We start from the raw sequence: 27,570 nt of genomic DNA on the forward strand, positions 1-27,570 counted from the left end.
TCGACATCGTATGGCCATCCTTCATAATTATCGACACACCGGGGCACCCTCTTCTGTCTTGACTCATCTCTTCGACATCCCGAGGTCACTTTCAAGTATGGCCTCATATCTAATCTTTGTTGGCTGCGAGCTTGCTTGGAGTTACTTTCTGGACAGAATTCGAATTCCACTATTCATACTTGGGAAGACCATCTGGTCTGGCTCTGCCCTTTCTTCACGGTAGGCAGTACCTATTCTGCTTAGCGGTAAGAATGCGTCGGATCGCGGGGATGGGTCACTGGTTCACCGAGGCCGTTGGTGGAGCCAATATCTGGGAGAGGCGCGAGGACGTGAAACGAATGTCAAGTGAGCATAGCATAGAAGCATGTCGCCCAACAACACCTGGCCAGTTCCCTCCAGTCTCACCTGAATGCTGATCAACGTGTCGCCTTCGATACAATGATGGAATGTGTCGCCTTCACCACAATGCTAGCTGCAATGGACGGTAACTCTGACAAGGCGTCCTTCTATCTTCATGGCGCGGGCGGCACAGGCAAGACCTTCCTTTATCGCGCGTTGTCTGCTCATCTTCAAGGCAAAGTGTCAAGAGTGTCGTAGTGCTTCCTATGCATCATGGTGAACTCGTCCAGATAATCAAGGAGGTTTGACGCATCACATCAGCCAATTGGGTGCCATGTGCGATATCGCCACCGTAGCCAGAGTCAATGTCGGGACCTTGAAGCAAATGAAAGCGCTGATGGGCAGTTCAGCCACCCGGGAGAAGTAAAGAACCAATGCCGGCTTATGTGACACAGAGGACAATCTTGCCTTCGTCTCGAAGATGAGCACCCCAAGCTCGATAAAGAAAAGTCTTGCCCGTCCAGCCCGCCTCATGTAGATACTAGAAGGACGCCTTGTCAGGGTTATCGCGCATTGCAGGCAGGATTGTAGTGAAGGCGACAAGTTGCATCAAAGCCATGAGCTTGATGTAAAAGACTCGAGCGATCAAGTCTGGTCAGTCTCGCCATTTTTGGGTGGGGACACCGTGGCGATCCATTTTAGCCCGTGATCTCGTCCCAGTCCGGATTGCTGGTAGTCAACGACACATATTGAGAAATTAGGACAACTAGTCCACACCTGTTTATCAATTGCATCTGAGAAAACCTGATGTGAAGGGGAGTTACAGCGGAAATGCACAAGTGATGGAATCTAGAGAAGCCAAGGGGAACCAATCCGAGGTCAATGGATGATTGATTGAAGAGAGAAGTAGACACAAAGCGGAGGGGGGGGAACACGATGTGTGCCTCGCTTACGCCACACGCTAATCCGTATCCAGGCTAGCGTATATTCACTCTCCATATTCCTCGACAGTCGACACCTGACTTCTCCTGGTTTCACCACATACTACTAGTACTAGTAGTCCGGATCCGCTTTTAGCAGAGTTGGCGAATAGAAGTGGGATTACTTCTTCAATTGTTCACTTGCTTGCGTCGTGTATGTAGTAAGGCTGGGTGACACTCATATGCACTGATGGACACAGTCCATGCCAGAAGAGTAACCTCACATTCCAAAAGCGGCACATATCTTAATTTAAATGACTCCAAAACAATGACAGTTCTGCATTGGGTAAAAGAGAAAACAGAAAAATTCCGTATCCGGCCGATCTGCACGATTACTTCATCCGAGTGATCGTCGATCTTAGCGCGTCGATCTTGACTTCTTATTTTGTGGGGCTTCAGATCCTCACCTTTTGACAACTCACTTCAAGATGATCCCACGATCGTTCCTGCGTGCACGAACGGTATTCACTGCCTTCGTGCTCGCTCTCCTACTCGTCTGGACGATACCAAGATGGAATCTCAACGCGTACCTCCCCAAACCCGCCGGAGTGCAGCAAAGCACCGCGCAATCATCCTCGCAGGGTGACTTCTGGCGGAATTTCCATACCCTGCTAAAGAAACACGCACCCAATACACCACCGATTGTTGAGAAAGAAAAGGCGCCCACTGCAGGGTTCAATGCCAAAAATGCACCACCGCGCCCGGACACACTCTCCGTGCCAAAGGAAGACATAGCGGCCATGAAAAAGGCGCACGCCGGGTTCGTACGCGCAATCAAAGACTCACCACCAGCTCTCCCCTACACCCCAGGGACAAAAGGAATAGTCTCAACAGCAGGCGGATTCTACCTCCCCGTGCTAGTGATCTCCCTCCGCATGCTCCGTCGCACCGGCTCAACTCTGCCCATGGAAATCTTCCTCTCAGATGAAGAAGAATACGAGCCCTACATCTGCGACACAGTCCTCCCCTCCCTGAACGCGCGATGCGTCGTCCTCTCCCGCATCTTCACCACATCATCCGCCAAGATCGCAAAATACCAGTTCAAACCCTTCGCAATGCTCTTCTCCTCCTTCGAAGACATCCTCTTCCTAGACGCAGATGCCTTCCCACTAGAAGACCCAGCCCACCTCTTCACCCAAGATCCTTACCTCTCAAACGGTCTCCTCACATGGCCAGATTTCTGGGCTTCCTCTGCCTCCCCGGTCTTCTACGATATCACAGGCCAGAAACCCCCTCCAATGGATCTCCGCCAGTCAACGGAATCAGGTGAAATTCTCCTCTCCAAGAAAACCCATGCCAGATCCCTGCTACTCGCTACTTACTACAACTTCCACGGCCCGGGTCACTACTACCCGCTTCTCTCCCAAGGCGCCGCCGGCGAAGGAGACAAGGAAACCTTCATCGCAGCGGCAACAGCCATGGGCGAATCCTTCTACCAAGTCAGCGAGTCTATCTGCGCCCTCGGACACGCGGCTGAAGGTGGAATGGCTGGCTCTGCAATGGCGCAGTTCGACCCGATACAAGACTTTGCGCTGACGAGTAATGGTGTCTGGCGCGTGAAGGGTGACGAGGGTGCTCCCCCGGTGTTTTCTTCATCCATGCGAACTTTCCTAAGTTCAATCCTGCTACCGTCTTTGATGAACATTATGTTAATCCTGCGTTTGCGGATGATGGGAATTATACGCGTGCTTGGACGATTCCCGAGCATGTGGTGCAGAAGTTCAATGCAAAGGTTGATGTTGAACGTGGGTTTTGGGAGGAGATTCTTTGGACGGCTTGTGAGCTTGAGGATAGGTTTGAGAGTTGGGCTGAGTATGAAGGGATTTGTGATGGGGTGAAAGATTATTGGAATGCGGTGTTTGGGAATTGATTCTTAGCTTGTCTTTGGGTATGTCCTACTTGTTGTTTTTCTCTTGCGGATTGTTGGTTAGACGGTCTCTGGTCGGAGCTGGGCCTTTTCATCTGGCCTATATCTTTTGTCTCCCAGCTGGTCTGGATGAAATAGCTTCTTTTAATACTGTGTACAAGTATCCTTTCTCGATCGAAGACCAAAAAGATTCTACATATTGCTTCTATAATATGGTACACAGTATACAAAACATCTATCGTACACGACATTCCCAGAGGTCTATGTAACACCTACTCAACACTCAACCCCTTCCCCCTAGCCTTCTCAATAGCCTCAGCAAACAAAGCCTTACAAGGAACCGCACTCCCAAGCCTAGCACAAAGCAAGAAAGCCCCACTCAACTTCCGATGCAAAGAATACGTCTCCTCCGGCGGCGGCGAAAGTCTCTCTCTTATCATAATCGGAATCAACGCCCTTACACGGTCCGTAATAGTCTGATTCTTGAAATCATACAGATCAGGCGACGACTGCATGAACGGTTCAGCGAGGGTAATAACCGAGTTGACATGCGCCTCGACCATCGCCGAGCTCTCCATGCCAGTCAGGTATCCCAGCTCGACGGAGAGGGACTGGCAGGCTTGGCGGTCGTTACGGGATGCAGCGACGAGGGTGCGGACGTAGGTTGTTATGAACTGTTCTGGGTAGGCGCGGGAGGCGCCGAAGTCGAGGAGTTCGAGTTTGTTGGTTGAGGCATTGTAGAGGAAGTTTGTCCAGTTGGGGTCGGTTTGCATGTAGTGGAATTCGGTGATTTCGCGGAGACAGAGACGCATGATTTGGGTGCCGATCCAGTCGCGCTGGGCTTGTGTGAAGTCTGTGACTTTTGTTACGGCTATGCCGTGCAGCATTTCCATGGTTAGGACTTGTTTGCCGGAGGCGTGGGGAATTATTTCTGGGACTACGAAGACGGGGTCGTTGGCGAGTAGTTCGCGGAAGCGGTTTGCGCCTTCTGCTTCGCGGATGTAGTCGCATTCCCAGGCGAGTTCGGTGCGGGCATTTGCGATCGTTTTATCGAGGTAGAGACCCCTGGGGAGGAGGCGGGAGGCGGTTAGGAGGATTGAGAGGTTGTTGAGGTCGCTGTCGATGGAGTCGGCGACGCCCGGATATTGCACTTTTACAGCGACGGGTTGGCCGGTGCTCTTGAGAACGGCTGAGTGAACTTGGCCGATCGAGGCTGCTGCCATGGGCACATCGTCAAAGGTCGTGAAGAGGTCACGCCAGTCAGGTCCGAGGTTGTCCGCCAGGACTTTGTCGCGTTGCCAGGCAGGCATGTAGTCCGCGCGATCTTGCACACGCTGCAGGACTTGCTGAATTGGCTCGGGAAGCATGTTAGAGTCTAGCGATATTAGCTTATGTCATTGACCTGGGCGAGGGGAACGCACCTTGGATGCTCAGCATCTGTCCCAGCTTAAGAGCCGCACCGCGCATCTTCGACAGCTTGGCTACCATGCGTTCCATATTCCCAGCGCTAAACATAATCGAGCCACTGTCCTGGCTGCCGGTGGCTCTGCGGAAACCTTCCCCGACAGCACCAAAAGCCATCGAGGTCGCCAGGCCACCGTACTGCCACAGCCTGCCGAGTCGCGAGGATGGCACGCGCGACTCCAGCATCTGATACGCTTGTTCCCTCTTGATTTCATCGACGATATCCGCTTTGGACCCTACGTCTCCCGTGACGCTGGCGGCCAGCTCCTCCATTTCCTTGGCCTCAGATTTCGGTGCCTCCGGGACAGCAGGTTTGACATCATCCGCGACTGCCTGTTGAGGTTTCGCAGTCTGCTTCCATTCCCTCTTTGGAGGCGACTTCCCGGAAATCATGCGCGATACCCGCGGGCTATGGAAGAGTCCTTGGATCATTTCTTCGGACATCTCCTGCTCGGCCGCGGCAGGTTTCTCCGTCCCAGCTGATGAGTGGAAGACATCCGCGTTCAACCCATCATTACTGACTTGAGCATCACCGGCAGCCTTGGGCAGCTTCACACGCGGCAAGCTCGAAAAATCCGGCCCCGACTGCAGCGAAGGCTCATAGAAGACCTCCTGCTGCGGGCTCACATTCAAGCCATTTGGTTTCTCGCTGCCGCTGTATGTTGCTGCCGAAGCCGGGATCTGTGACTCGGCCTCACGCTGCAGCTTTCGCGCTTGGTCGGGCGGGGGTGACGTTGCAGCAGTGGCCGGCTTATCGGTGAACGTTGACTTGTCGCGGGAGTCCGCCGCGCTCGGCGGAGGTGGCGAGGGATCGTCGAATCGGCGTGCTAGGGCGGCGGCGGCTTTAGCGGTCAGGATCAGACCTTCCGTTTGGGCTTTGATGCCCTTGGTTAGGGAGGATGTGCGTGTGTAGACATCTAGCTGGTGTTGGCGGATAGCTAGGTGTTTGGCTGCGACCGTCTTGGACACATTGAGGAATTGGAGGGCGTCGAGCAGACGCTTGCCTGACATTGTTATATGATATAAGGCCTAGTTCATCGTAATAGGTCAGAGATAATCAAAACAAAGAGATCAAACAGCAGGCCGAATTGTACTGTTTGTTCACTTTGTACTGTGTACACAGTAAAAGTGTGAATAATTGTGCACAGTCAAGAGACTGATAGGGAGTCTTCGGACTTGGCCGAGCCCGCTTTTTTTTGCCGATCGATTGTAGATAAGACACTTAAGAGTTAAGACTTAAGACACCCTCAAGTCCCAGAGACTTGTCTTGGAGTCTTTATTTAATTATTCATATTGTACTTATACCCTATACTACTTCATATACCGATATATACATTTACCACATACAATGCCCAGCATGCTCCTCAACACAGACCTCGAAGCCGAAGTTACTCTCCTCGAGTCGCGCCTCCAAGATGCCCGCGCCCAACTAGCAGCCTCCGAATACCCCAGTCCCCCCTCCTCATACACCGTAAAAGGTATGGCAATCTACACCGCTCCGCCAATGCCTAGCTAGTACACAGCTAACAAGACCCAGAACCATATATCAAATCTAAACCCCAATCTCCAACAATCCACACACCCCTCCACGCCCTCCTCCTCCTCTCAGACTCCGCCCTCCCCCTAGGCTCCTTCGCATACTCCAGCGGGCTGGAATCCTACCTAGCACACAACAAACCCTCCCGCACATCCCCCATAACCTCCTTCCACCGGTTCCTCAAACTATCCATCGCCTCAATCGCAAGCACCTCCCTCCCCTACGTTCTCGCCGGCTACCGCCACCCAGAAACCCTAGACACGCTAGACAATGACATCGACGCATCGACGCCCTGCATCGTCGCACAGCGCGCAAGTATTGCGCAAGGCCGCGCTCTCATAGGTGTTTGGGAGCGCGCATTCCGTGTTAGCTTCGCGGGGCCCGGGAGTCCCGTTTCTAGCGACGCGGAGAGCGCGGTCGCGGCTATAGATGACTTGTCTGATGCGTTGAAGTCTTGTTTAGAGGAGGATGATGGGTTGGGGCCGAAGGGTCACTTTGCTCCGCTTTGGGGGGTTGTTTGTCGGGCGATGGGGTTGGACTTGCAGCAGACGGCGTATGTCTTCGTCATGAATCACGCGAAGGCGGTGCTGAGTGCTGCGGTCCGCGCGAGTGTTATGGGTCCTTATCAGGCGCAGAATGTGCTTGCTAGTCAGAGTCTGCAGGATATGATTACGAAGCGCATTGCAAGGGAGTGGGATACGCCAGTGGAGGAGGCTGGGCAGATTGTGCCGGCGTTGGATCTTTGGGTTGGGAGGCATGAGTTGCTGTATAGTCGGATCTTTAACTCTTAATAATATGAAATTCAATGTTACAAATCACTTGGGGGACTAGAAAATCCTCACATTGCATTCATCTGTCCGTTCCGTACTACTACATGAGGCTAGCATAGTCCAACCTCGAGGGAAAAGTATGCGCCGGCCTCTCCATTTGGAGAGAAGATGAACAAAGGCGGCCCTGCGCCTTAAGTCACCCGCCATTGGGTTGGCCTTAGTGGAACATGAAATAAAATGAGCAAAAAGGAGAAGGGTAAAGAACAAAACCTGCCCTGGGTAAGGGCTGAGCGTAACTCGTTAAAACACCGGCCCAAACCAGACCTGCTAAACCACGCAAAGTGAACACCACCCCATGAACCCGTCCGAATGTGACACTAAAAGGGATAAACGTAAAAGAGGGAGGAATCGAAAGGAAGATATTGTACAGAGTGTCGAAGGTTGATCAGAGGGTAATGTGCATGTGGTCATTGTTGCCGAAGGATTTGCCGCAGTTAGGGCACTTCCGAGAGCGAGACTGAACACGCTCTTCGACACAATCTCTGCAGAACACATGGCCGCATGTTTTGATCACCGTGTTCTTGAAATTGTTACGACATACGGTGCACAGGGCGAGCGTCTGGAAAGCATTAGCATTGCGCCGTCCACGAACTTAGAAGTTGAACATACCCGTAACATCTCATACTCCGAGGACGAATTGCCAAGACTTTTGTTCTTCCAATTGTCCAAACTTTTCTTTGTATCCGCAAGCGACTGTTTCAGGCCAGCCAGCTCTGTTTCGGCTTGTCGTAGAGCAGCAGTGGTGCTTGCCAGCGTCGAATCCTTAGAAACTGCGAGCCCTTTCAGCTCGGTCACTTGGTTTTTCAACCCTTCCGTGAGAATGTTGCTCTCATTCAACTGCTGCTGAACAGCGCGATACTTGGCCATGGTCGCATTCAGTGCTTCCTTGGTCTCGCTGGCTTGTTTGTCCATGTTAGAAACCAATGAACGAGAGGCTTTCTCAGCCTCCTTCAGTTGAGACACAATCCCGGATGTCGTGGAGTTTTGCATTCTGAGGCTGCGAACTTCCGCGTCTCGGGCATCCTTGCTTTTCATTGCAGCAAAGAATTTCTGGTCTGCTTTGGACTTTTCCGCCGTTAATCGCGCCACCTTCTCCTCCATCGCTGCGAATTCGGCAACCTTCTGCGTCGCGAGGGGGGCAACCTTCGTATAGGCCGTTTGCATGGATGTCAATTCGGTGTTGAGCATTGAATGCTGACTTTCCAAGCTGGTGTACTTGGCGCGCAGCTCCTCCAATGGCATATCGTTAACATTATCGCCCGACTTAGATCCCTCGATCTGCAGGCGTAGTCTTTGAGTTTCCGACTCTAAGGCGGCGATCCGAGCCTCTCTGGCGTCTGCCAATTCTTGCAATTTCACACTGGCGGTCTTTTTCTGGTCTTGTGCTGCCTTCCTCATTTGTTGGTCGGCCAGAAGTTCGTCACGGGCATTTCGTATCCGAGCAAGGTCCGCTTCAGCCCTCATCAGCTGGGATTCCTTTTCCGCGACCTCACCGTGTGTTTCATCCTCCACCTGGATCTTATATGACGTTCTTTCCGCGCGGTATTTCTCGGCCTCCTCGCGAAGTTGAACATTCATAGCTTCCAAATGGTTGACGCGTTTAACTACATCGTCATGTCGAGATCGAAGGGTTTTGAACAGATCCGTGTGGGCGTAATCATCGTCGGTGAACTTTGAAGACTGTGATAAAATGTAAGCTATGAAGCAGGAAGTGAATGGTAGGGTGTCTGACCTTGACTTTGATTTCGGTGATTTGGCTGAGCAGGCTGGCATTCTCCGCCTCCAGCTTTTGGAGCTGCTCCTTCTGTTTCTCGGACATTGCTGTAAGCATTTTATTGGCTTCTTCCAACTCCGGATTACGGTCTCCGGCCGGGGTTCCACCATTTGCGGGCGAGGAGGCTTTTCGCTCTGATTGGGATGTTTCTCCCGGTCGTTGGATACCCATGCACTGTTGTTTCTCCAACTTCGCAACCGTAAGACTCTTTGCACGGTCAAGCTTCTTCTCGGCCACCAAGTACCGCAACGAGGCTTCCTCGAGGCTTTCCTCTAACTGTTGCTTTTCCGCTAGAGCTTTTTCCAGTTCGGCGATTGTCACTTTTTCTTCCGCCAGCTTCTTGGCGAGGTGGCTTTGTATCTCTGACACCTCCGGGGGCGCATCATTGGACTTTGACTGAAGCCGGGATATTATTGTGCGAATATCCTCCGAACGCGATTTCAAGTGCGCTTCAAACTCTTCGACATCTTCGAACTGCAAGGCGCTTTTGAATTGGTGTTCTGGCGACAAGTCAGTCTTGGCACCGTAGACCAGGAGTGTGGTTATGTACGGACCTTGGGATTCTGCTGGTGGCGACCCGAGTAGTAATTTCATTTCGTCAATCAACTGTTATCGAATTAGTTTGGTCCCCGCGCCAAGTCGACCGATACAAAGGAATGATGGACCCACCTGTCTGAACCAGGCATCGATTACACGCAGATGATCATTGTGAAATGTAGCGGCTTTTGACATCTGACTCAAGCGTGCTTCAAGAGACGACTTCTCCCGCTTGTACTCTTGCATCTGACGCAAAATCGCTTCCTTTTGAAATCGCTATCGCAAAAGACTAGTCAGCATATGTTCAAGAAGAGGCCATCAAACATATCATCTGAATCGCGTAACAGATCCAGGTCAAGACTCACCTCCAGGTCATCTTTCCAAGGCATATCGGCATCGGGGTGGGCCTTAGTGCCACCATTAACGGTAGTTGCTTGCTTCTTTAAGGGTGGGCCCGTGTCGCTGCTGTCGGCAGCGGGCCTCTTCCGGTCTTCCATCTTGACAAGACCGGACTCTGAAGACGCGACGTGGGGTTCAACGGCCGGCATCAGTGGCTAAACTGGTGTAAGAGGGCTATTGTTACCACCGGACCGTCCGTCAGTCAGCCAGACGCAGATCTCGAGACTGTGTCCAATTCTGTCGTGGGAGAGTCCGGGAGAAGAGTAGGTAGTGAGAAATAAGAATCGAAGGACGTGTAGTTACGTAAAGGTGGGTTGGCTGGCGTGAGAAGGGGTGGGATTGGCAGAGATCGAGGAGTTGAAGACGGGAGGATTTTCAACGAGGTTTAGCGTCACTAGTTTAGTCACGTGCTTCCACTGCCCACTTCCCCAGCCTGGAACTTTTTAAGATCTTCATCCTCCACACCTTACAGAAATGGGCAGCCATGAAGTCCTTCAGCAGTTCTGTAATCAGTACGTGGTATTATACCCCAAACAAGGTCTGCATAATTTCTGACTTTGTGTCTTGCAGATAAAACTGGCAAGAAGTTCGCGCCAAAGGCGCCAGTCCGCCGTGCGCCAGGCGGCGCACCCGCTAGACGACCCAGTGTTGCTCAACAGTCGCCAGATGGACCAGGCGGCGCACCCACTAGACGACCCAGTGTTGCTCAACAGTCGCCAGAGGGGCCTGTGCAGCCTGCACCTCAGGAGGACAGAGCCTCTTTGGAAGCACAGTCGGAATTGCCCGCAATCACCAAGGAAACACCAGCGCCTATTGCGGCCCCAACCGCAGAACAAACACCCACTTCTTCGGACAATGCAGCTATCCCTCCGGTAGCTACCTCTGTCGCTACTTCGGCCATCAGTCCTGTCTCCACACCTATCGCCAAATCTACCGTTAAGCCGACTCCAATCCCAAAGCCGACTGCAATCGCCAAGCCGACTCCCATCTCGAAGCCTACTCCAGTTCCCCGCCCGCAACATCGCAAATCCTCTATCTCGCAACCTGGACCTCCCGCAGCCGCTCCGCCTACCCCGCCTCCTACTCAACCCACCCCAAGTCGCACCGACGTCACCGCAACCGAAAGCCAACCTGTATCTGCCGAGGATCATGGGCCAGAGACCGCCCTTTTAGAGTACGACAGGGTCGAAACAGCGCGGGCCGCAGAACACCTTGTAGGTACGACTGAAGCTCCCCAACCACCTCAAACCGAAGGAGCTGCCCCAGCCGAGGGTCGGCCCATAAAGAGCGCGCGCAAGTCTTCTACTACAACCATCACGTTTCCAGCCAGGACGAAATCTGTATCCGCAGCGACAAGCCGTCGGGATTCCCAGTCAATTGTGCCCAGTATCGAAGGTTCAGGTGCAACGCCGGCTGATTCCAACCTCTTCACTCCCGATCCCGTCAAACCAAAGAAACGCAAGTACTCGAAGGCAGGGACCTCTGACCCAGAGGGTAGCGAGAAGCCAAAGCGCGTCCGCAAAAAGCGCGAACCCACCCCAGAAGGCGCAGAGACAGTGGAAATTTTGCCAAATGTGGTGAAAATGTCTGAGCTTTGCAAAGATCTCAGAACCGGAAAGAAGTCTAAGCGCGAGACAGAGCTACGCAAGATCGATCAGGCGGAAGAGGAACGGAAGAAACAGGGCGAGACTCCTGGGCCCAGATCATCTGTGAAACGAAATGAGCCCGAACAGGAAAGATCTGAACAAGCCGTCGACTGGAAACCTCAGTCAGGCCCAAAAATGCGCATCGTGAATGGCGAGATCGTGCTGGATAGTGAATCCTTGCAGGTTGACCGTCACGCAGATGCCGCACGAGAAGTCGGCGATCTGGAAGATGTGGTGGAAAATTCGTTAACCCGGAAGATCAACCAGGCCACATACGGCAGGCGTTCAAAAACAGAAGGATGGGATGAGGAAATGACTGACTTGTTCTACCGCGGGCTCCGGATGTTTGGTACCGATTTCATGGTAATCAGCAAACTGTTCCCGGGCCGGTCACGCCGACAGATAAAGCTGAAGTTCAACAACGAGGAGCGACGTGATCCGCAGCGGATTAAAGATACCCTCTTCGGTCCGCGTGAAGTAATCGACATTGCAACATACTCAGAGATGACGAACACTGTCTACGATGACCCCAGAGTCGTCCAACAAGAACTTGACGAAGAAAAGGTGCGGATTGAAGCTCAGCACGCTAAAGAGAAGGCGATGCAGGAGGATATGCTGCGCAATCCAACTGGCAACGCCAAGGAAGACCAGAATGACAAAACGGCTCCCAAGAAGTCGCGCAAAAAGGCGCCTGCAAAGAACCTAGGAGGTGGCACAGAGGAAGTTCTGGGAACGATTGATGATTTCCCCATGTCTTAAGATGGGGCTACAATGGCGTTTTGAGCAGGCAGTAATGAATGACGGCGTTTTGGTCGGAAGTATACAGGATACACATTCAAGGCAGGAGTTTCAGGCTGATTTGTTCGCTATATGTACTGCTAATTGTTGCAACTAATTTGATGTCCACGCTAATATTGCGATACTCCTATTGTACACATACTGGTTTCAAGCTTTACCAGCAAATGAGCAGTTATGGCCATGTTTGTTCATTATATCCATCTGTTCGAGTAGGCAGAGAAGAGTCCGAACAAGACATGTAAATCGCGCTATTGGTGAATGGTCACCTGCGCCTCGTCGACCCAAAGCCAGTACTAGCAGTCGTAGACGAGAACTGCGGCGGGGAGCGCGAGCTACCTTCGCCCGGGTCATAGCGATCAGACCTGCCCATCGACGAACCCCATCGTGATCCACTATCCGCTCGTCTCCCCATCTGATAACCAGCCGCCGCACCACCCAGCGCTCCAGTCCAGAACCCAGGTGACCAGCCCTGCTGCCGTGCGGCGGTTTTACGGGGATCGAAACTGCTGTACGGAGGTGGGGGATCATCACCACCACCTCCTCCTCCGCCGCCGCCGCCTCCTCCCCAGAACCCTCCCCATCCGCGGCCAGCGCCTCTACCACGATTTCCCCACCCGAGAAGCCGAGCTAACATGGGCCAGAAAATCATGACAAACACAGCACAGATAAACCCGAAGAAAATCAAATCACCTAGCACAGCCATGATCTTCCGGTACCCCGCCATACCCTTATACCCTCTCGCAGCACCCCAAGCCCACTCCTCATCCCCATAGCCCTTCTTTCCGAACCTCTTCTCCCCAGCGTCTGTCAAGAGCAGTCGATACTCAACTCCACAGCTCCCCTTCAGCACCCACTTATCGTCTGCACTCCGATACCCCTCGCATATGACGTCCGTTGCGCCGAGCTTGAACTCCGGCGGCAGATTAGCCGTGCACGTCCACTGCACGTCTTCGGCGTCGTAATCATAGCCTTGGTTCGTGCAGCGCATTGTTTCGGGCTGGTAGAGGTTGCATATTTGTTTTGAGGGGCCGGCGCAGCTGAGTTGCGGGATTGCCGCGGTGCGTCGTGAACTGGTCATGCGGTGGGCGCGGAGGGTTAGGGTTTGCACGTTTGAGAGGAGAATGGCATCTTTGCCTGGTGGTGTGGAATTTGGAATTCCGATTGCTGGGGGTATGAGGAGCAGAGCTGCGGCTGCTAGTGAGGGGAGGATGCGCATGTTGCTGTGGTGGACGGCTAGATAGCTCTCTGCTTGTGCGTTGTGTTGTTTTGAGCTTGTTTAGGGTGAGTGGTTAGTGGTTCATGCTGGTTTATTCAATATCGGGTAATTAGGCGCCAATGCTGAGTATGACTCAATAGGTGGCGTCGATATTGAATCGTGTCCTTGATCTGGGTGGAGACCAGATTGAGATCTGCAGGTTAAGGTTGTTTGCTCTGTTTGCATTCGGATCCATGAGCTTGCAGAGTAAAAAGGTAGGCGGTCGGTGGCGGCACATCAACGATAAGTGATAGCAGTTCTGCCAAGCCAGACCGGAAAGTTGGCACTCCATTCCATCCGGGGATGGCACTGTAAGCAAGGATTGTCGACAGCCACTGACGATGGCGCTCCAACAACGTGAGCAAAGCTCTATCAAGTCTTCCGAACTGACGTGCTGACAATGTTACAGATGAGCCCGCGCCATTGGCGCCTCAGTCCTCGTACGCCCTCTGCCCGTGGAGTGATCTATATGAGCTCGCTAACACCTTCTAGCTTGTCCTTCACTCAAGGGTTCCTCCTCGGCCAGCTCTCCGTAGTACTTCTTATAGGTGCTTTTATCAAGTTCTTCATTTTCGGTGAAGCGCCGCCCCCTCCCTCCCGGGGAATGTCAAACCGCACCACCCACCGCCGCTACAGCTCCGTCTACAACCCCCCTCAAGACGGCCAGAAATCATTACGAGAAAAACCGTCCACATCCAACGTTCTTCGTCCCGTACCTGCTAGTTCCACGAACACCCGTTCCATCCTCCGCAAAACATACTACAGTGCTATTCCTACCAACCCCACTAGCAAACACGGCCGACACCGCATGCACCACTCGTCACATCAACCTGAGTCACTGGATTGGTTCAATGTGCTCATTGCACAGACAATCGCTCAGTACAGGCAGACAGCCTATTCTCTCAAGGACTCGCCGACTGCATCGATCCTCGGCTCCCTCACGGCCGCAATGAACAATCCGGAGAAGAAACCATCCTTCATCGACAAGATAAACGTGACTGATATCTCGCTGGGAGAGGAGTTCCCTATTTTCAGCAACTGCCGCATCATCGCTGTGGATGACCCCATGTCGGACGGCGGACGACTACAGGCCTTATTAGACGTCGACCTCAGCGACGACAACCTCTCCATTGCCGTCGAGACATCAATGGTCCTAAACTATCCCAAACCACGCTCTGCCATCCTGCCAGTAGCACTCTCAGTCTCAGTCGTGAGATTTTCGGGAACACTCTGCATCTCCCTGATTCCGGCCTCAACGGAGCCACCGGAACCGCTCCAAACCCCTGCCGGGTCATCATCACCCCCACCGCCAGTATCAGACTTCGGGAGCAACGCCGGAAATCAACCCGCTAGTCCTGGGGGACGACCACTCTCGCAGGATCAAACTCCACCGAAAAGCAGCCCAAAGAGCAACGTCGCATTCTCCTTCCTGCCTGATTACCGCCTAGACCTATCCGTGCGCTCTCTCATCGGGTCCCGCAGCCGACTGCAGGATGTACCAAAGATAGCACAGCTAGTCGAGGCGCGAGTCCACGCATGGTTCGAAGAGCGCGTCGTCGAACCCCGGGTGCAAGTCGTTGGTCTTCCAGACCTGTGGCCCCGCATGGGCCGAACGGGGGTCCGAACAGGCGAGGACTCAGATGCCGGGTCGACTGCTCCACCGCGAAGCTCTGGCTCGACCGAGGCGTCTGCGCCGCGGTTCGACGATCATCCTCGGGAGCCGGAGGGGTTGCGGTTCCGTGGGGGCTTGGATCCACGGTTAGGGCTTGGTGCCGGGTCGCGCAATAGTAGTTTCAATGTTGACATGGGTGGCTTGCGTAGCTCGAGTATGACGAGGCAGGACAGTGGTGCTACGAGTGATCATTTTGAGATGCCTGGTGCCATGCCGGCGCGCACGCCGTTGGGGACACCTGGTATTTGAATGTTTCTGCATGTACTTCAGGTACGTTTGATTTCAACATTTACTGTGGGTAGCTATCCCCGTGTACATTCAAAAAGCACAAGCATTGCGTGATATATCCATTCCCAATAGATCACTTCCAATAGAAAAGGTGCATGTTATATGCAAAGAATCCAGTCAAAAAGCACCTCGGTCAAAGTGACCTTCCTTAAGCAGTGGCAGTAGACCCAACAAATTTCTCCACATAAGACTTACGATGCGGATTCCCATCAACATCCGCACCACGATTCAACGGCGTCCACTTAGGCTCATCCTGGAAAAGCCGCATAGCCTTAACATACTGTTTCACCCAAAGTCAGTCCACAGTCCACAGTCCACGATTCAAGTCCAGAAAAACAAAAACATACATTCTGCTCATTCGTAGTAAACCGATGATAAATCCCCGCCGGAAGAATAATCATATCATCCTTCACAAGCGCAATGCGAATCCACTCGTCCTCCTTTCCACGCACATCAAAGTACCCCTCTCCATCGAGGATATACCTAATCTCCTCGTCTTCATGCAGATGCTCAGAGAAGAAGGACTTGACTTTCTCCTCGTACACGGCGCCCATCGTCTGAGGCGATACGCACACCTCGTCGCGGTTGCGGTATCCCCGGCTCGCGGCGATTGTGTCCACTGCCTCGATCGTCGGACAGTGCTTGTATAGCACGCCTAGAGAGGCGAGTTTCTCTTCTGAGACTGCACGGCCGGAGTCGTGGGGTTCGCGCTGGTCGCCCTGTGGATATATTAGTTTTGTTGTTCCTAGGAAAGTTCTTGTGAAGTTGGGTGGGGTTGGAAATGCTTGACTTTACTAGTCTGTTCAATGGCGCCGTGCTTACCTCGAGATTATCGTACCAGTAGGCCTTCATTGTGAATGTTCTGATCAGGTGGACACTTGAATGAGCAAAGGAATGGAATCGAAGAGTCAGATCAGTTACTGCTGAACATCAGCAGCCCCGCAATTGGCCGATGGCGTAACTTGATCCTGTCACTTGTGTGACTGTGACCGCCCTCGGGGATAGCGGATATAAGGCAGCACGTGACGATGGATATTTCTCCCTTATCGATTGGATTTGATCTTCAGGTCTAGGCCTGTTTTACCATTCTTTCTTGAAAATAGCACTTTTGTGCCCGCCATGGCTTTTCGAGTACGCTCAGGAGCGATGATGCGTCAGGGCCGTAGAATCCGCTCATTATGGGGTAGAAGTCGTGGGTTTGCGACTGTTACAGATAATACTCGGTGGGTTTTCTTTCCCCTGGACTGTCGTTGGGGATTTTGGTGCTGATCGATATCTACAGACCCTACGACGTTATCGTGATCGGTGGTGGACATGCTGGAGCGGAGGCTTGCGCTGCTGCTGCGCGTTCAGGCGCGCGCACTGCGTTGGTGACGCCTTCCCTAGAGAATATTGGGGTTTGCTCGTGCAATCCTAGTTTCGGTGGTATCGGGAAGGGGACGATGATTCGTGAGGTTGATGCTATGGACGGCGTTGCGGGTCGCATTATCGATAAAGCGGGCGTTATGTTTCGGGTGTTGAATCGGTCTAAAGGTCCTGCTGTTTGGGGACCGCGGGCGCAGATCGATCGTGATCTCTATAAAAGACATATGTCTGAGGAGCTGGCGAGCACAAAGAATTTGAGTATTGTCGAGGGAAAGGTGGCTGATATCGTGCTGTCCACGGATGGTATTGAGAATATCCCTGGTGCGCAAGGGAAGATTGTTGGAGTGCGCTTGGAGTCTGGGGAGGTCATTCCAACTGGCCGTGTGGTTATCACGACGGGTACCTTCCTGGGTGGCGAGATTCATATTGGAATGGATGTCTTCCCTTCAGGACGCATGGGTGAGGCTCCCACATACGGTCTCAGCAAGTCCCTCCGTGAAGCTGGCTTCCAACTGGGACGGTTGAAGACGGGCACGCCGCCTCGTTTGGACGGGAAGACTATTGATTTCAGCGCCCTGGAGGTCCAAAAGGGCGACTCGCCGCCTCATCCGTTCTCGTACCTGAACAAGACGGTAGACGTTGGCGACGAAGGCCAGCTTACCTGCTGGATGACGCACACGAACGAAGCTGCCCATGAAATCATTCGCGCCAATCTGGACAAGTCCATCCACATCCGCGAGACGGTACGCGGGCCTCGCTACTGTCCCTCATTGGAGTCGAAAATCATCCGATTCAAGGACAAGACCCAGCACCAGATCTGGCTCGAGCCTGAAGGTTTCGCGCCCAACGACGTCATCTACCCTAATGGCATCTCCATGACCGTGCCTGCAGATGCGCAATACGCCATGTTGCGAGTCATCCGCGGTCTCGAGAACGTTAAAATGCTCCAGCCCGGTTACGGCGTCGAATACGACTACATAGACCCACGCAACCTACGACCAACCCTCGAGACCAAACTGATCAGCGGCCTCTACCTCGCCGGCCAAATAAACGGCACAACCGGCTACGAAGAAGCCGCCGGACAGGGCATTATCGCCGGCACGAACGCCGGCCTTGAATCGCAAGACCGCAAACCCCTCACCCTCACCCGCTCCGACGGCTTCATCGGAATCATGATCGACGACCTTATCACCAAAGGCGTCTCCGAGCCATATCGCATGTTCACAACACGCAGCGAATACCGCATCTCCACGCGTTCCGATAACGCCGACCTACGACTCACGCGCAAGGCCCGCGATGCAGGCGTCGTCTCCGACAAGCGTTGGAGCCATTTCACCGATACCGAAGCGCAGATTCTCGAGCTGCAGACACTGCTCAGCAACACGCGCCTCTCGTCCTCTGCATGGTCTCGAAAGGGCTTCAAGCTACGCTCCGACACCTCCGTCCGCTCGGCACTGGACATTCTCTGCGTCGAGGGCGTTGACATCGACACTCTGATTCCTGAAATCGAAGCCACGGGCAAATCATATCGCCCGTCCTCGTTCGCGCCGGAAATCCGCACCCGCGTTGCTATCGAAGGCCGCTACGCGCCGTACCTGAAACGCCAGGAGAAGATGGCGATGCGCTTCCAGCAGGATGAGAATCTGCTGCTGCCGCCGGATTTGGATTATGGGACTGTGTTTGGTATCAGTAATGAGGAGCGACAGGCGCTGGAGCGGGTAAGGCCTGTTAGCGTTGGCATGGCGAAGCGAATCGAGGGCGTTACGCCTGTCGGTGCGTTGCGGTTGTTGATGCATGTGCGGAAGAGCACGGGGTTTGTAGTGAAAGAGTCTGATGTCGATGATGTGGTTCGATCGGTTTAGCTTGGGAGATGGAGATGATTGGACTGTTTTGTAAATTATGATATAGGCATAGCGTGCGGCGCTGTTTGACTGTACAATATCACTTGTCTTCTAGTTACTGTGTATACAACTATTCTCCAAGCCACCAACAAAGTACCATCCAGAATGGGTAAACGGTCCAAACAACCTCACAGCTTCGACCAGCCCTAATTCAAATCTCACCCAACAATCAATATCCCCAGTCTACTCTCGAATCCATTCCAGTTCAATTCAATCCAATTCAATCCAGAATTCCAGTCACCCGACCTTCATAACCAACTGCACTAGAAGAAAATCAGCCACTATGTACAGTGTAAACACAGTCACAATCCTTCAGGGAAGCAAGGGCGCAACCATAATCAACAGACAGGGATCGAGTACCCAAGCCCCCGGGTCCAGGTCGTACCTATGATCACATTGGGTGAGCGACAGATTGAGAGGGGAAGGGGGGAATATGATTGGTGTATGTACTCTGTATGTACTCTGTATGTGTAAACGTAGATGTAGTCTCTTCATTAGGGGTTCAGCGATTAGCCCGTCGTAGTTAGCCCTATGCCCATGTATGTATAATGTAGGTAAGGAAGTGACAGCCTGACAGGATTGAATTAGGCCGAGTACATGTGCGTCTCCGAGTCTTAGGGCTGGATCATATAAACAGGTCTGGATCCTGAACTGTACCTGTCTACAAAGGGAAAGAAGTGGCGTGCATGAGCCCGAGTAGAAAGGCAGGACATAGGTATTCCAAGGTTATACTGTGTACTCCGTACGCATAGTCAATCTGATCTCATTTTTTCTTCATCCCTAACCTACTATGTGACGCTGATCGGACAAGATTCCTGAAGAGAAAATATGTAGATAACTGCAATCGATCTATCATCTCACAGGTCTGCTGTACATCATCTCGCACGTAGTGAGGGGTCTGCCACGCTGTCGATGGTTTACCGGTTCGTTGTGCGTAAGGGGCTCTTCCCTTGCTTATTAGCGCGCTTCTCTTGCATAAGCTGCTGAACTGATGTCTGGCTAGTAGATCCTGATCGCCTATCTTCCTGATCAGCGTGGTCATGGGGATCTACAATCTATGTACGATAGTAATGTACGATAGTAATCCTGCGTAGATGCAGTACACAACACGAGTCAACCACGGCGCTGGAATTTGTATTTTTGTACATTATCTATTCGTGGAAATCTATTTCTCTTTCGACCCGATCGGCTGGCACGTAGACTCGCTTCTTCGCCTCTTGTCTGAGTTGCCTCATTTTGCCTCTCTATTTCGAGCACAGACACGATCGCATATCCCCACCACTACCTAAAGGGAAGAAATAGACGATCGTGATGATCATGATCTCACTGACCCGACCCGGAGCTACTTTACTATTCTGTCTACTCCGTACTATGACTACTGTGCAGTTATTGAACTAGACCATGATAGTCGTATAACCATTCCCCTGACAGACTGACACCTGTCGTACCACAGTGGCGAGGAGAACGATAACGAAGATCCAGATTGTGCAAGGCTGGGAACGTGAATATGGTATAACCAATAGACAGCGAGGAAATGTTCAGTCAGGGGCGTACTTGTTCTCCTCAGGTCCCAAAAACAGTCTCGGCGCCGGAGACGAATTAGGGAGGTAGTACGGAGTACGGGGTTCTGCCTATTTGGTTGTACCTCCTTCCAATGTCAACGTTGAATCGAATGGTGATAAGTCTACTGTTTAATATAAACATGAGATTGCTAGATGATATAGTTACTGCTATTTCCCCGACACTACAGCATCGGTCTAAACCGGATCGTCTTGGCCTAATGATGATCGACCCTTAGTGGCTCTGCCCTTTTGCGGGATTTCTTAGTCTCGTCCCAATCGTCCCAATGGGAAAAATAGTCGACGCCACTGCACTAGTCTGCTGTAGACTACAGTAGTTCTTCTAGATACGTGCATTTACATATTCCCAGTATCGAGGAGTCTGGATGGCAGCACATGGCAGCATGGCAGCATGGCAGCATATACCAATCTTGGTAAGTGATCACAACGTCTACAGTGGAAACAGTCCACTCGCTCTGGACTTACCCGTTCAAGCGTTCATGGAAAGCTAAGTAATTATAGTAATTAATTACTATAATGAATAATTATATAATGAAATAATGACAGCCAATCCAGTGATCCACCCATCCGCTTCTGGCCCGAGTGTCTGGTACGGGGGTGCACTGTCCGTGGATGTGGGTTGATTCATTGCGCCAATCGTAGCATAAAACACCGACGGAGATATACATCCAGACAGAATTGAGACATTGTGTAGTTCCATGAAATATGTAGTTCATACCCTACTACATACGTCCCAATATCCAGCTGCATCCCTACTGTAGGCACCGCATCCGCCTATCCGTCCATCTCACTCGCCACTGATTTGCTGACACTTTGTGGGGTAATAAGATTGGCCATCTTTTCTTTTTCTTCACTCCGTAAATAATGCATTAATTTACCCCTTTTTGATTGGACACCCATACTATCCGCTAACGCTAACCTCTTTCCCGCACAGCTCGTAATTGCATCGGCCCATTCGTGTTGGGGGCGCGCTTAGCAGAATCCTGGACCTGTGATGGGCTGTGCAGAATAATCGATCGTCGAAGATTCGGTCCAGGCTCGTGTCTACCAGAACTATTCTGTCTCCGATTATTTATCTTGTCTGTTGTCCGGGACCGAATTGCATTCTCGTGTTCTTTTTTGGATTATTGTCCGTTAGGGATAGACATGATACATCATTTCCGCCTCATTCAATATACTTTACCGTTACTGGTCTTATATCTCGCGTCTCCTGTCTCTTTTTTTGGATCCTAACTGACGTCTGTCTTTCGCGCCAATTGAGTTTCCACGTTTCCAACGATCGTTTCTTTCCTCCTTCCCTTGGTGATTGGGCATGAAACGGAGCACAGTCCTCCGTTGTTCATCCAACCAACCACTCTACAATACGGAGTAGATAAATCCTACAGGTAATAATGACAAGATCCAAGAAGATGAACCAGAAACAATTCACTCACAAACGAAACCGCCGATCCCTTAGCCTCGACCGGGGTGCATAGTCCACATGTCAATGGCTGACGCTGACCAGGATGTGTCCCAGGTGCTGGCTAGGCTGAGACTTGTCAGCGTGGCAGTGTGGCCTGGATCTGCTGAGGATCTCCCGCGAAACTTTCTGTCCATTTCAATCGAACCCCAGTCGCGGTTGTTCTTAGTCTTACGGGAGTTGGTTAGAGGCAATCGACGGTCCTCTTTTTTTCCCTCTAGTAAAGTTTCAATAGAAGTTAGCCCTGAGATTTGCTAGTAGAGGTGAAACGTAAATTCAAAGTCAAAGGGCAAATAAGTGCGAACGATGAAGTTACCGAAAACTCTCTTCCATGCCCGGAAGCCTAACCTTCTTTTCTATTTGTTTACATCGTTTTCTTCATCCCCGTCCCGGTTCTGCACATCCGAGACTGCTGATTGGGATGCTGTGGGATAGGGTTGATTTTATTCAGGCACGGCTGGTATCGGTATCCTCCGACTATTCTGACGTTACTCACAGGATGGTATTCTATATAATCGGGCATGTATGGACTCGGTATGCTGAACAGAGCAGCCAAGACGGAGATCTACCTCGCGCTCAGTCCTCTTTCACACTCGTTGTGTGAAATCGCCCCTTCCCTTCACAGCAGATCCAACATTCGAGGCTGCGATGTAGTCAATCACCGGTACTCGGAGCCGGGGAAAGGGAACACGAGAATGAGGGAAAAATAGGGAAATTGATCGTAATAAACTGAGGGAATTTGGCCCACATCTGACTGGCTGCTCCAGACCGTGGAGGATCTCATCCTTGATTGCCGTTGGATGATCTTGACCCATCCTGTGAAGGTGGAGAGGTCCATGTTTCAATAGTTCGGTTTTGGGTGCACTGTCCATGTCATGGCTCCGCTCTGGCTGACTTGGGATTCGTGGTACTGGTCCCTTAGCGGGTTGGAAGGGGGTATGAGCTGAAGATGTTAGAAAAGTAGATCACCTTCGGGAGGATGGGGAGATAATCTCGAGGATTAACTAAGGTTGAAACCGTCTGAGACAATCATTTGCCTTAGATGGGAAAAGTGGGGGTAAGTAGGCGAGAGCCAATCAGATGGACTTGTGACAGTTGAGGCTGCAGCCGCCAGAGCACTGCGTCCATACTGACTGCCTTGACCTGCCTTTACAAGAAGCTGAGTCTCAAGTCTTCTCGATCTCCCCCGAGGCAGTGAGGCACAGGGATCTGCTCGTTCTTCGTTTCTTCTCTCGTATCATTTTCTTCTCGACCAAATACGGCAGGTGTCTGCTGAGTCAGATCGTACGAGTGCTGAGTGCTCTTCCACGGTAGACTTTCGTATATTGTCCGTTGTTCTGCTTCAGATCTACTCGGGACTACCTGAGCTCCTGCCTTGGCGTTTTGCTCTTGGCTGTTGGCGCTTCCTTGGTTTCTATGTGGGTGTGCGTACATCGTTAAGCTCGATGTCACGGAGTCAAGAGACCCTCCGGTCCAACCCACGGGCTCCACCAGGATCACCCATGGCACGGGGATGATTATATCTTGACCTATCGACCTATTCGATTTCTTGAATCGCTGAACTCTTTCTGCATGGAATACTCTAATATAGACTTATATATAGATACACTGTAATAGCACTTCTAATATAGCACCCAACACTTACCTCAATGTGAAACGGTACCTGCTTTCTCGCGGAGGGTTTTGTTTGGTGAGATCACCACTCGATGACTCTCCCGTATTTCTCCGCTCCCCCGAATTCCACCGCGGTCTCCTTTCCTCTTTTCTTTTCTTTTTCTTTTCAATTTCTGGCTCCACTAAGCCACATATGGAAAATCACGAATAAATTCGGAATTAAATCGAAATAAAATAAAATCGAAAAATCGAAAATCCCCAAACATAATATCGCATGTCATATCTGTCATCGATACTCCAGGCCTCAGCATTTTGGCGTCGACCACCCAACTACTCGCCGGTTCACCCCCCGCAACCCTCCGAGAGTTTGAGACGTTTAACATTAAGCCCGTTAGACTCTACCAGCTGTGCAGATTCGGTTCAGATTGAATATGTAGAGGAAATGAAAATGATAGTCGCCCAAATCAATCTAATAATCAATAATCTATGATTATCACAGTGTACTCCGTACCATGATTTCCATTGTGGAGATATCACCACTCAGACCTCTCCCCCTTCTTCCCCCCTCATCATCAGTTCCTACAAGGCTACAACCTACTGTGCAGTGCCTACAGTATCCGGTGGAGAAAGCTTGGAATTGCCGCAACTCCAAACCATGGAACGGGGGTCCAGTAGATCCCCATCTTTCTGGCGATCGAATCGGTGCAACCTGTTGACTCGCTGACTTCGACTGAGGTCCGTGCTTCGGTCGATCCTTGGCCATTAATCCAAACTGAGGGGTCCCAACTCAAAAACCTCCTCTTCTCCATACCCTGGTCGATCTCTACCTTAATTCTTTTTTTTTTTTTTTTGTTCCTTTCTGCTTAGGACTTTCGATCGGGGAATATATCACTCACAAGAACCCGGGGGGTTTGTACCTGGGATTGTATCTCCTTTCACACTCTACATCATGGTGAACGGGACCGCCGCCGTGTTGGAGCCCACGTTCACCGGCTACGTCGCAACCACTCAAGATGCTCTCCTCCTCTTTGAGGCATGCTTAACCGGTGTCTTACATCACGTTCCGCGCCGACCTCACGACCGCGAACGGAGTCATCTCGTGCGCAGCGGCAGCGTCTTTATCTATGAGGAGAACGCCTCGGGTATCAAACGATGGACCGATGGAGTCACCTGGAGCCCGAGTCGCATTCTGGGGAACTTCCTCGTCTACCGCGAATTAGACAAGCCATTCCCTCCCGGGGAAAAGAAGCGCGCCATGAAGAAGGCCACTCGACGACCCGTCCCAACTGGCCGGCCTGGGGAGCCCTATCAGCGACATGAGAGTACTCCAGGCTACTCTCCAACATCTCCCAGCTCTGGACCCTTTTCGGACCGTTCATCCCATCAATCAGAGGTGGAGCGCGCATTGGTGGGGTCTCTCGTCGACTCCTACGGCTTCAAAGACTCCGGACTCGTCAAGAAGACGATGAGCGTGACGGTTTCCGGCGTGACTCACCATTTAGTCTCATACTACAGTGTGGAGGATGTGATGCGCGGTGTGCTCAACCCACCTTCGATGGTCGACTCCTTGCGCTTTATCCGACCCCGCAACGAACTCACCCAAAAACAAAGCTTCCGAGCACCGATCGACGAGCTGGACGGCGCCACCGCCGTCGACTCCCAGGAGCCCTCCCACGCTGCTCTGTACGGATATCGCCCGCAGATGATGGCCCCACCCACCTACGCCATGCCCAACCCGTCCAGCGAATACTACATGCACCCGAGTCCGTACGCCGCCTCGCATCCTCCCCAGCCAGGCCCGATCCCAGGCTACGCGATGGGAGCCCCGATGCCCTCTCAACCCGCGCCAAACCAGTACCTCCCCAACCCAGGGCAGACCGGCAACCAGCTAAAGCAGGACGACTACCACGCTTTCCGCACCGGCCCTTATGGAGGCAGCATGGACTCGATCAGCTCGCACAGCATGGCCTCCATCCCCGGCGGCGGCATGAACCCGGGCTTATCCAGCTCGCTCAACGAACGCAACCGATCAACCTCCGACCACAGTCCCTCCGCCTATCGCAATTCCTCTATCTCCTCGCGCAGCCAAGCTACTGACGCTACCTCACCAATGGATCCTTCTACACCGGGTACTGCTTACTCCCGCGGCAGCTTCAGCATGCCCGGACAGATGGAGAATCCTCACCCCGCGCTCGACCGCAACATGCCCGGTCTGGATCCCGGCATCCCCCGTCGCGAATCCAATTCCATCCACCCGTCTTACTACGCCGCCGATCGCTCCCAATACTACATCCCTGCGCCTTACGCTGGTACCCAGTCCATGTCTACGTGGACAACTACGGCCGCGACGCAGCCGCAGATGGCGCAGCCTCAAATCTAATCTTGATACCTTTCGTGTCTTTGGTTGCTTTAGCCATGGAGCGTGGGAGTCGGTGGTTTTTATTCTTTCCTTTGCTTTTATCCCATTCCCCTGGCTTTTGCTCTTGGGGATAGACCCCTACGCTTTTTTATTGGGGTTGAGAGGAACCCTCTTGCTGCTTGTATCTCAATATGCGGCTGTATTCGTCTCTCGTGTCTTTGTTAATATGGTTTATGGTCGTTTGCTTTTCCCGGTTTATGGAGGGTGGCTCTTTTTTTACGTTCGTCTTGCTATACTGTTACCCACTGTTACCCCTGCTCTTCTCTCGGTCGGCTCTCTGATATTGTTTCTGGGAATTCCGGATGGTGGCGTTTTTATTCTTCACGATGTCATGCAATCAATCACCGACAACCGGCAAAATGGGTTTCTTCCCTTTTTTTTCTAAATTCTCTACCGGTCTTGGTTTTCTTAACTCCCTCCCTCTTACCTCTCCCTCTCCCTCGGAATACCTTTTATCTGTCTCTCCTTTGCTTCACGAACGGTGTCGGTTATCTTTTTTCGTCGTTATGGTCTAGTCTGGCGGCTTGCTTCTTTGCAGTACACTGTGCTATCCGATTCCCACAAGGCAGGCTTTACTCGTTTTCATTATGCAATGGTCAATATTGCTTACGCTTACGTATATTTTCTCTTCTCCAATCTTCTGGTTCATACGTATATGTTTGTACTCCTTCTATGGAATACGTGCCGTGCAAGGGTGGCTTTTGCATTTCCATGTTCAATGCAATGCCTGGCAGTAGATGTGTCGGGTTGGTTTTTGTTATGGAGCTACAGATAACATCCGAGGTTTATATGAGTATGTCTTCTATCATAGACTTCAGTGTTACCTAGGTTTGCGTATAGTTGCGGTGTAGAATGGGGGGTCTCTACCGAGTCTCTACTAGGGACAACCTCCTAGTACGAGTGCCCGAGTTTATGGCATTCTGTATGTTATTCCCGTCTACCTCGCCTGCGCAGCATATGAAAGTGTAGTTGAGTAATGAGCCCGTATGTAACTAGATATACCTAGGTCATCTTGTCCCTTAGCTGGAATCGCTCATGTGCCCTGGGCAGATCGTTTTTCGGGCTATATAATGTGTTGATGTAGTGTGGCAGTTTGTGATAGTAGATGACCGTTGAAGGTCGAGCTTGTATGCCAGTCCTCCCACTCGCTCGAGTATTGTGTAGCGACCCACGTATCGCTGGGCCAGACAGCGAGGAAGGACCTCGTTGGGGATGTTGTATCCCTCATCGAGCCTCAGGTAAACCTTGTCGCCGACATTGAAGTGAATATTATGATGGTGCCAGTCGTACTGTTTCTTCATCCACATCCGTTATATGAATATCTATCAGATATGCACGCCGCAGATCGGAATTATTGGTTGATGGCAGTGATTGGTCGTACTCGAGAAGTTATCCTGTTATCGGCGCTGCTAGACGGCTCGAAAAGGCGAGGATCAAGATTTGACTGAGGCTGTCGAGCAGATCTAGGTCCCGCCAGCGACGTCGCTAGGCAGCTTATCAAGGCGAGGAACGGGAGCTGACTGGGGCTGTCGACCAGATCTCTCAACACTCCCAGTCAGTTCCCGCTCCTCGCCTTGAGAAGCTGGCTAGCGACGTCGCTGGCGGGAGATCTTCTCAAGTACGACCAATGACTGCCATCAACCAATGAAAGTGACATAGGCTGTGAGATATCGAGATAAAGCTAGCCGAGAGGGCAGTTGGAACACTTCAGGCACGACTGAAGCAAATTCTTCTACCTTAGCAACGAAAATGCCGCGAGTCTTCGTGCTAACTCCAAAGAGATTTGGGGCCCGATCAATCTGAGGAGCTTGTGGTATGTCCGCTTCTGGTTGCAGGGAGGGTAATC

General features: G+C 52.0%; 11 protein-coding genes across 11 annotated transcripts; 7 read left to right on the forward strand and 4 right to left on the reverse strand.

Moving 5' to 3' along the window:
• Positions 1 to 251: 251 nt before the first annotated feature.
• Positions 252 to 597, forward strand: N7515_004138 (uncharacterized protein; the record flags this gene model as incomplete). The annotated part of the gene is made up of 2 exons (XM_056664882.1): positions 252 to 329; positions 361 to 597. 2 exons carry the CDS (start codon positions 252 to 254, stop codon positions 595 to 597), a joined length of 315 nt encoding a protein of 104 aa, XP_056523939.1.
• Positions 598 to 1,747: 1,150 nt separating this feature from the next.
• On the forward strand, positions 1,748 to 3,189 carry N7515_004139 (alpha-mannosyltransferase; the record flags this gene model as incomplete). Its single annotated transcript, XM_056664883.1, has 2 exons — positions 1,748 to 2,902; positions 2,935 to 3,189. 2 exons carry the CDS (start codon positions 1,748 to 1,750, stop codon positions 3,187 to 3,189), a joined length of 1,410 nt encoding a protein of 469 aa, XP_056523940.1.
• Positions 3,190 to 3,458: 269 nt separating this feature from the next.
• N7515_004140 (protein kinase COQ8) lies at positions 3,459 to 5,661 on the reverse strand (the record flags this gene model as incomplete). The annotated part of the gene is made up of 2 exons (XM_056664884.1): positions 3,459 to 4,561; positions 4,608 to 5,661. 2 exons carry the CDS (start codon positions 5,659 to 5,661, stop codon positions 3,459 to 3,461), a joined length of 2,157 nt encoding a protein of 718 aa, XP_056523941.1.
• Positions 5,662 to 5,998: 337 nt separating this feature from the next.
• On the forward strand, positions 5,999 to 6,978 carry N7515_004141 (urease accessory protein UreF; the record flags this gene model as incomplete). The annotated part of the gene is made up of 2 exons (XM_056664885.1): positions 5,999 to 6,128; positions 6,188 to 6,978. 2 exons carry the CDS (start codon positions 5,999 to 6,001, stop codon positions 6,976 to 6,978), a joined length of 921 nt encoding a protein of 306 aa, XP_056523942.1.
• Positions 6,979 to 7,402: 424 nt separating this feature from the next.
• On the reverse strand, positions 7,403 to 9,876 carry N7515_004142 (E3 ubiquitin-protein ligase BRE1; the record flags this gene model as incomplete). Its single annotated transcript, XM_056664886.1, has 5 exons — positions 7,403 to 7,576; positions 7,627 to 8,697; positions 8,750 to 9,397; positions 9,461 to 9,604; positions 9,694 to 9,876. The coding sequence occupies 5 exons, from the start codon at positions 9,874 to 9,876 to the stop codon at positions 7,403 to 7,405; spliced, it is 2,220 nt and encodes a 739-aa protein (XP_056523943.1).
• Positions 9,877 to 10,211: 335 nt separating this feature from the next.
• Positions 10,212 to 12,132, forward strand: N7515_004143 (transcription factor TFIIIB subunit BDP1; the record flags this gene model as incomplete). The annotated part of the gene is made up of 2 exons (XM_056664887.1): positions 10,212 to 10,239; positions 10,298 to 12,132. 2 exons carry the CDS (start codon positions 10,212 to 10,214, stop codon positions 12,130 to 12,132), a joined length of 1,863 nt encoding a protein of 620 aa, XP_056523944.1.
• A 301-nt stretch (positions 12,133 to 12,433) lies between these two features.
• Positions 12,434 to 13,387, reverse strand: N7515_004144 (DUF1183 domain protein; the record flags this gene model as incomplete). Its single annotated transcript, XM_056664888.1, has 1 exon — positions 12,434 to 13,387. The coding sequence occupies one exon, from the start codon at positions 13,385 to 13,387 to the stop codon at positions 12,434 to 12,436; it is 954 nt and encodes a 317-aa protein (XP_056523945.1).
• Positions 13,388 to 13,767: 380 nt separating this feature from the next.
• On the forward strand, positions 13,768 to 15,347 carry mmm1 (ERMES complex subunit MMM1; the record flags this gene model as incomplete). Its single annotated transcript, XM_056664889.1, has 3 exons — positions 13,768 to 13,783; positions 13,836 to 13,866; positions 13,919 to 15,347. The coding sequence occupies 3 exons, from the start codon at positions 13,768 to 13,770 to the stop codon at positions 15,345 to 15,347; spliced, it is 1,476 nt and encodes a 491-aa protein (XP_056523946.1).
• A 187-nt stretch (positions 15,348 to 15,534) lies between these two features.
• Positions 15,535 to 16,238, reverse strand: N7515_004146 (acireductone dioxygenase (Ni2+-requiring); the record flags this gene model as incomplete). Its single annotated transcript, XM_056664890.1, has 3 exons — positions 15,535 to 15,666; positions 15,734 to 16,105; positions 16,209 to 16,238. The coding sequence occupies 3 exons, from the start codon at positions 16,236 to 16,238 to the stop codon at positions 15,535 to 15,537; spliced, it is 534 nt and encodes a 177-aa protein (XP_056523947.1).
• Positions 16,239 to 16,505: 267 nt separating this feature from the next.
• On the forward strand, positions 16,506 to 18,613 carry N7515_004147 (tRNA modification protein MTO1; the record flags this gene model as incomplete). The annotated part of the gene is made up of 2 exons (XM_056664891.1): positions 16,506 to 16,609; positions 16,669 to 18,613. The coding sequence occupies 2 exons, from the start codon at positions 16,506 to 16,508 to the stop codon at positions 18,611 to 18,613; spliced, it is 2,049 nt and encodes a 682-aa protein (XP_056523948.1).
• A 5,641-nt stretch (positions 18,614 to 24,254) lies between these two features.
• N7515_004148 (camp independent regulatory protein) lies at positions 24,255 to 25,685 on the forward strand (the record flags this gene model as incomplete). The annotated part of the gene is made up of 1 exon (XM_056664892.1): positions 24,255 to 25,685. One exon carries the CDS (start codon positions 24,255 to 24,257, stop codon positions 25,683 to 25,685), a length of 1,431 nt encoding a protein of 476 aa, XP_056523949.1.
• Between the last annotated feature and the right edge of the window lie 1,885 nt (positions 25,686 to 27,570).

The sequence above is a fragment of the Penicillium bovifimosum genome (assembly GCF_028826915.1).
Source record: "Penicillium bovifimosum strain IBT 22155 chromosome Unknown utg000003l_segment0_segment0, whole genome shotgun sequence".
In the NCBI taxonomy this organism is placed as follows: Eukaryota; Fungi; Ascomycota; class Eurotiomycetes; order Eurotiales; family Aspergillaceae; genus Penicillium; species Penicillium bovifimosum.